The following is a 7500-nucleotide window of genomic DNA, read 5'->3' as shown; positions in this document are numbered from 1 at the left end:
TGTGACTGTGTGATAATTTCATACGTGTGCCTCCAGCGAAGATAAATCTGCAGGCTGCGTGGTTAGCCGTTGGTATTGGCATGGTACATGGCAGTGGGGGGAAGCTTCGAGAGGAGCTTCACAGGAATGGATTTCGTAGCATTTCAAAATATATGCATCCGAAGGATTCATTCTGAGCGGAAATAAAAACAAGAAAAAAAGTTTGGGGTTTTAAATGCAGCTCATGTTAAGAACTATCTGCGTCTTACTATCCAATGTCCCAACAAATCGGCGTGTTCTTTTAATTGATCTCCAATTCCTTCTGCTTGTTTTTTTTATTTTTATGTTTCTCTTCTTTTACACTTGTTCCCATAAATCTCCTTGATTCCCGGCATCTTCGTGCCTCTCTGTCTGCCTGGGAAGATGAGAAGGTGAGATCAGAGGACAAAAGTCCCTTTGACCTTGTTAGATTGAAAGCCCAAAGAAAGAAAGCGAGACAGTAAATGATTATCTGTGTCGCTATAACCTTCCATGCAGAGCTGGGCAATAATTCAATATTGCTAATTGTGTTTTAATGGCATTGTGCAGTCATGAAATAAAGATGTAGTTTCATAATCTAAATCGATCCTCTGTTTAATCAAAAGGCGAGGTTGCTCATCATTCAATTGCTCTTAAAATCACCATCGTCATCCTAATGCATGGTTCACAACCAGCTAGTGTCCATTTAGCCTCCACTGTGAATCTGTACATACATATACTGTAAGTTCTGTATTGAGAAGATCTCTTTCAGGAATTATCATGCTTGATTACTGCTGCCAGACAGTCTCTTTTAAACATCTCTCATTAACTTTTAGGCACTAAAAATAATTTGCTTTGGTTCAAATGGATCCTTAATTAATTACAAAACAAGGCATTCACCTTAGCTCATTGTATACCTTGATGGCATTCTTACTTGGTGAATGGGTTGAACTAAAAGCAATTCTCCTCTTTTTTATTGGATTTGGCCTCATTCGAAACCTGTGCTTAACCAAATTTAACATAACGTAGGAGCTACGCATGCATCAAGGCAGAAGATAAGCGAGGATAAAACGACAGATAGTCACTTAAGTCTTTAAGGATTGGTAGGGGAGAGGGATAGGACGGAGCAGTATCTTCAGGGCATCCTGAAATAAACTAGACCTCTAGACTATTCAGAAGCCATGTTAATTATTGATAGGGGTGTCCTGTGACCTATTGATTGAGCAAATTGCAGGCGTAGTCCATTGTGGTTGGCACAGATCACCGAACAGGGCACAGCCCCTATTTTACAAGCCCCGTATTATGTTGCTACCACTGTTGCACAAAAAGGGAAGAATGTCTGTGTGTATGTGTGTGTGTGTGTGTGTGTGTGTGTGTGTGTGTGTGTGTGTGTGTGTATGTGTTCGCACGGGCGTGTGTGTGTGTGGACGGTGAGCCACATCTTGAAGACAGAAAGGTCCATTGATTTGTCTGTTCTGAGCTTTATGTTTCAATATAGTGATGCAAGAAGTAATTCACATGGCACCTTTGTAATTTCCTTTCTTTGAACTTTACGCAAATTAAACATACAAACACATATACACATATACGTACCCCCCCCCCCCCCCCCCCACACACACACACACACACACACACACACACACACACACACACACACACACAGATACACACAGACGTGCAGGCATGCACAATCCCACACATGCACAAACTCAAAAAAACACACCACAGCCAGCCGGCATGATCAATAACTGAAGACACACATAATCATGTCATCATCCCTAAAGAAGTGTTACGTTTCCCACACACCCGCACACACATACACATATAACAAAAGATCACATGTACATCTGTGAGTGTGTGTGTGTGTGTGTGTGTGTGTGTGTGTGTGTGTGTGTGTGTGTGTGTGTGTGTGTGTGTGCGGTCTGTGTGTGGGTGTGTGTGTTGTGCGTGTGTGTATATGCGTATGTGTGTGTGTGTGTGTGTGGGAGATGGGTGTGCATTTCTATGGGTGTATGCCAGTCTTGAACATATGTCTGAGCTTGTCTGAAGATCTAGTGTCTGAAATTCCCATCAGCATCCATCTTGCCCTAATCCCTGTCAACTCCTTTTTGTGCTATCAAAGGAATACGGCATTTCTACCTATTCCATCTCCGATTCTCATGATTTGTTATTTCTGTTGGGAACGTGTATGTATAAATCTACACATGAAATATTTCATACATATGTATGTTTGTTTTATTTTTTTCTTATTCTATGCTATTCTAACATTGGCACAACATTAACAAGCACTTTGAATCTATCTTCAAACCCCAACATAAAGCAAAGGGGGGGTTGGTATTCAAGTTGATCTGAATCAATGCCCTGACGATTCCTAGCCCTTGCAGTTATGATCAAACACTATTTTCTGAATTAGCCAAAGCAATGTAACTCCTGTGGAACTCGTACATACGTGCAAACCGTTTGGTAGAACCTGAGACCTGTGTGGTCATGCGCATATCAAGCGGGGCTCTCTCTGTAAGCTGTACCTAAAACAGGCTGGGACGCTTGTCAGCGCGTCGGGCCTTTCCTGGAAGCAGGTTTTCCGTTTTTTAATCTAGAGATACAATCGAAATTCCAAAACGGTTGTCGAAACCTAGATCCTTCTCTGGTGTAAACAGGGCCAGTGACTCTTGTTAACATGGACCTGCGTGCAGCCTTTCCTATACCGCAACAATTTGTGCTGACCCAGTGGTTTTATCCTTGCTGGCTGAAAAGATCTCCTGATTGGCTGCTGTAAACCAGCCGTCAAGTCTAATTTCCTGGTGTGCGCACCAATCAGGGTGGCCTTTGGGTCTTTGAGCTAAGTCTTCCAGATATCCCTCTGGGAAACCATTGGGCAATTTAAAGTGGCTTCACATTCTATTACCACATCGTGAACACACACACACGCGGACACACAAAACAGAAACACATATATGCGTGCACGAGGGGCAGTGGAAGTATTCAGTCTAGCACAGGGGCCTTGGAGTGTAGGGGTCAGGGATGGATCTGAAGGAAGTTTAAACAGGGCCATGGTGGCCTTGCTACACCAGTATTGTCCACCACTGGGATCTGTCTGGCCAATTCTGCTCAGCATTGTGTTCCAGGCTACTTGGAAGACATTTATTATTTTATTTTTGCGAGTGTGTGTGTGTGTGTGTGTGTGTGTGTGTGTGTGTGTGTGTGTGTGTGCTGTGTGTGTGGTTTGTGTTTGTGTGTATGGGGCTGTCTAAGTCTGCTTATCATTGTTTTTTGGGATGCATAAAGCAGTACTTAATTCAAGCCGCATGAGCAGTATCAATCATCAACACAGCCATATGATTTTGATTGTAGACTAGCGGTCCAAGGCATATGATAGGACACTATTATACCAGCTTTAGAGACCTGCAATGTGGAGGAAGAGCTGCTGTGTTGGTGTGGACCCCTGGAGGGAGAGGGTGCCATAAAGGGGAATTAAACGACTCAAAGGCTTCCAGCAGATTTAAAGGCTTTGCTGCCCGGCATCAAATGACGAGACTGAAGGGAACGGAGAGGGTGGTTTGAAGTGCATGGAAATGGGTGTCGGAACAGTGGGAGCGAGGGAGATAAATGGAAACATAATGAAATGGAACATGAAGAATGGGGAGAAATCTACCTTATTTACCTCTCCCTCTCCCTGTCCCATTAAAGCTCTTCTTCTCCTCCATTGTGTTTATCATCATGGTGTTTTATCACACAAACACACACACGCTTTCCCCCCCCCCCCCCACACACACACACACACACACACACACACACACACAAAGACGCTGGCACAAACATAGACACACACACACACACACACACACACACACACACTATTATTATCAATAAGCGGAATAGCGACCTTCTTACAAGGATAGTGGTATATTTGTGTGAAAGAAGAGTACAAAGAGCCCACTTCTAAGCACAGTTTAAAACCAGAGCTGGCTAAGAAAGCCATCCCTTTCACAGGAATGTATTTGCATAATTCATACTGTGTGTCCTGACAGGGTGGAAGAGAGTGTACGCGAGAGACAGAAGATTGAGACAGAGAAAGAGGAGAGGGGAAGAAGAGAGAGAGAGAGGGAGAGAGAGAGAGAGAGATGACGTTAGACACAGAGAGAAAGAACAAAACTAAAACAGACCGCGTGTGTGTGTGAGTGTGTGTCTTTGTGTCGGAAATAGTGTGTGTGTGTGTGTGTGTGTGCGTCCGTGCGTCTGCACACACACATACATCTCCGATATCATTTTCCACAATATGAATTGGTTATCGCCACGGCAACCAGGTGTAGACATTTTATGTTGGCTCGTAAGTACGTCCCGTCCGATGTGTTGTGTCAGCTGTGATTCGCGTTCAATTTGAATACAAAATTAATCTCTTTTTGTTTCGCTCCCTCTGTTTCCAGTGTGTCGACCGGGCTTCTACAAATCCGCTGTGGGCAACGCAGAGTGTTCGAAGTGCCCTCCCCACAGCGTCTCCCACCATGAGGGGGCGCTCTCCTGCGCTTGTGAAAAGAACTATTTCCGTGCAGACGAAGACCCTGCCTCCATGGCTTGCACACGTAAGCTTTGTTTGTTGGTTGGTGTGTGTGGCTGTGTGTTTTTGTTGTTTTTGTGTGTGTGTGTGTGTGTGTGCCTGTGTGTGTGTGTGTGTGTGTTTGTGTGGGGGTCTCTGTGTCAGGGTACGAGAGTCTCCTTTGCAAGAAGGGCTTTTCTGGACTCTGTATTATGTTTTGGGACATTATACATAATTTATAAATGAAAGTCAACTGAGTCGTTGAATATGTAATGGTGGAATATGTATATTCCACCATTACATATTCAAAGACTAATGAAAATAAAAATGTGGACCCGCTTTGTATACACAGGGTAAAATACAAATTTTATTGGGGAATTTAAAAGCCCTCTCTAATTTCCAGGCAATAATCGTTTGTTTTGGGGCCAAATGGGCAATAAGTCCCCATTCATTTCTAACCCTAGTGTGTTGAGTTTGTGTGTATGTCAGTGTGTGGCCCCGTTTGTGTGTGTGTGTGTGTGTGTTTGTGTGTGTGTGTGTGTGTGTGTGTGTGTGTGTGTGTGTGTCTTTGTACTGTATGTGTGCGTGTGTTTCAATGCCATACTCAATGTGAATGTTTTGTTTGCCATAAAAGATAACCATAGCAAAATACATACAAAATACTTCAGGATTTTCTCTGCCTTCTCCTATCCACCTCCCTGCTAGACAGTGAGGACAGGTTTACGACTAAATCTGCTTTTAATTATTCAGGATGTATTACTCACGAGTCTTCATAAAATTTTATTAGATTCACTTTATGACCGATAGATAATTTTATAGGAGTTCTGATGGCCTTATAATCCATATATAATGCACCCTTTGTCCTGCCTACTTGCTACTAATCAAACTACCATCTTGTTACATATAAAATCCCACATATTTGACACCTGCGTTATTTTATGATACCTTATGTCACAATACATGATGTCATGATATGTTATGTTGTGATACCTTATGTTATGATATGTATGCCTGCCTACAGTGGACCAACCAGTAGTTGTTCAGAAGAGACTTATTTGGCCAATTTTCAGTAGTCACATTCTGGCTGTTCCCACATTCAGAACTGTGTTGTCAATGCAGTTAGCAGGCTGCACAATATATTATAGGCTGTATAATATATTGTGAACACAATATATATATATATATATATATATATTTTTTTTTTTATTATTATTATTTTTTTTTTTTTTAGATTCTCCTTAGAGTAGCCCAATGTGAACTGTTTATTTTATAACAATCTGTCTCAGCTTAGGGTTAGGGTTAGGGTCAAGATCATCTTCAGTCTGGGGGCAGCCCTAGTTATCCAGCTCACATAATCCCTCCCTCTAAACACCACACCTCTCCCTTTTCTCCCCCCAGGTCCTCCGTCGGCTCCCCGCAACGTCATCTCGGTCATCAACGAGACCTCCGTCATCCTTGACTGGTCCTGGCCAGAGGACACGGGCGGACGGAAAGACCTCTTCTTCACGGTCCTGTGCAAGCGTTGCCAAGGTCTTTAAAACCTCTGCTAAAAAAAAAAACCCTTCCCTTACACCGGCTTTGAGCTGACGCTGCCGTGGTCGTCTGCGGATTTCATCCGTGGTTTTGCTTTTACGTCGTTCTATTGTTCTTTTATTTAGTATATAATGCAGTCGTGTTGTTTTGTGCAGTCTGTATTTTCTCTTCTCTGTTTTATTCCGTTGTAAAACAGGCATCAACCACCGCTGCACGGAAAGCGCTGTGTCGATAACGGTTACTCTTTTGTTTCTGTTTGCCGTCGAGGTGTGGGAGGAGTGCTGCGCTGTGAGCCGTGCCGCAGCAACGTGCGCTTCCTGCCGTGGGCGGCGGGCCTGCGGAACACCACGGTGACCGTGACGGACCTGTTGGCCCACACCAACTACACCTTTGAGGTGGAGGCGCAGAACGGCGTCTCGGGCATGGCGGTGGCGCTGCGGCAGTACGCCGTCGTCTCCATAACGACCAACCAAGCGGGTGAGTGTTGGAAAAAAAAAAAGTGATGATGAACGGTCGATGGGAAAAGTATGACTTGTAGGAGACAAGAGTCTTTTGGTTGATGGAGAAGGATCCTGTGAAGACGCGCTTTTACCAAGCGACGTCAATGAGCTGGCGATTGTTCACGCGGTCACATGGTTGGGACAAATCCAAGGATACAAAGAAACCCAAACCAAAAAGGGGTTCTCACGAGTCATTGTCGTTCTCACAAACTATTTAGGTGTGACATAAGGAAGTAGAAGGTCAACCCAAAAACGGTTGTCTTGGTTTGAACTGGGAGCCCAGTTAGTTGAAGATTCAAATCTTGGATGCAGAGGTGGTACACATGCTAACTAACACCTTTCAAATGGAGGGGGAAAGGGGTGAGCAACCTGCAAGAATATTCAATTAATCAGTAGTTGCGTGAAGAAGGTTATATCCTTTGTGATGTTGTGATATTACTTGATATTAATATTAGCATTAGGGCTGTACACAATTAAATTGTCAATTCCCTTTAGATTCTCTCGCTCCTATATCTATACATTTCTGTATGGATTCATTCTGTATAGATAGCGTTTTTAATAGTTTAATAATAGTATTCAATTATTAATAGTAGACCTCTTCGAGGGGCTGTCATCCCACTGACATTACAAGAAGTTCAAGGCCTGCTACTTTTGACCAGAGGTGTCAAATATTTGATTCGACTATCCAGGAAAGAAACATGATGATATCCTAATCACATTTGACATCAGAGATTGACACTACTCAATTTAAATTCAATATTATACTCAGGCTTAAGTTAAGACATTTATATTTAAAGTAGCCCGCTATAGTAGTCCAGTGCGCAAACAAAATCCCTACAGGGCAGAGGGCTAGAGGAGCTGAAATCGGATCTTAATGCTTCAATGAGATCTCACAAGACCCAACCGCGGCTCTGTCGCCAAGGTGAGTCCTGAGCA

General features: G+C 43.3%; 1 protein-coding gene across 3 annotated transcripts in view; it reads left to right on the top strand.

The window, feature by feature from the left end:
* epha3 (eph receptor A3) overlaps positions 1-7500 on the top strand; it is a 74255-nt gene that overhangs the window by 32450 nt on the left and 34305 nt on the right. For all 3 annotated transcript variants that reach the window (XM_084478594.1, XM_084478593.1, XM_084478595.1), the window contains exons 4-6: positions 4422-4577; positions 5930-6061; positions 6332-6541. In XM_084478594.1, the coding sequence (XP_084334720.1) occupies positions 4422-4577; positions 5930-6061; positions 6332-6541 (498 nt within the window). The remainder of the gene's footprint in view (positions 1-4421; positions 4578-5929; positions 6062-6331; positions 6542-7500) is intronic.

This window comes from Micromesistius poutassou (genome assembly GCF_964030765.1).
Source record: "Micromesistius poutassou genome assembly, chromosome: 14".
In the NCBI taxonomy this organism is placed as follows: Eukaryota; Metazoa; Chordata; class Actinopteri; order Gadiformes; family Gadidae; genus Micromesistius; species Micromesistius poutassou.
Note: the sequence above shows the minus strand (reverse complement) of the source record. Positions and strands in the feature narration are given on the sequence as shown.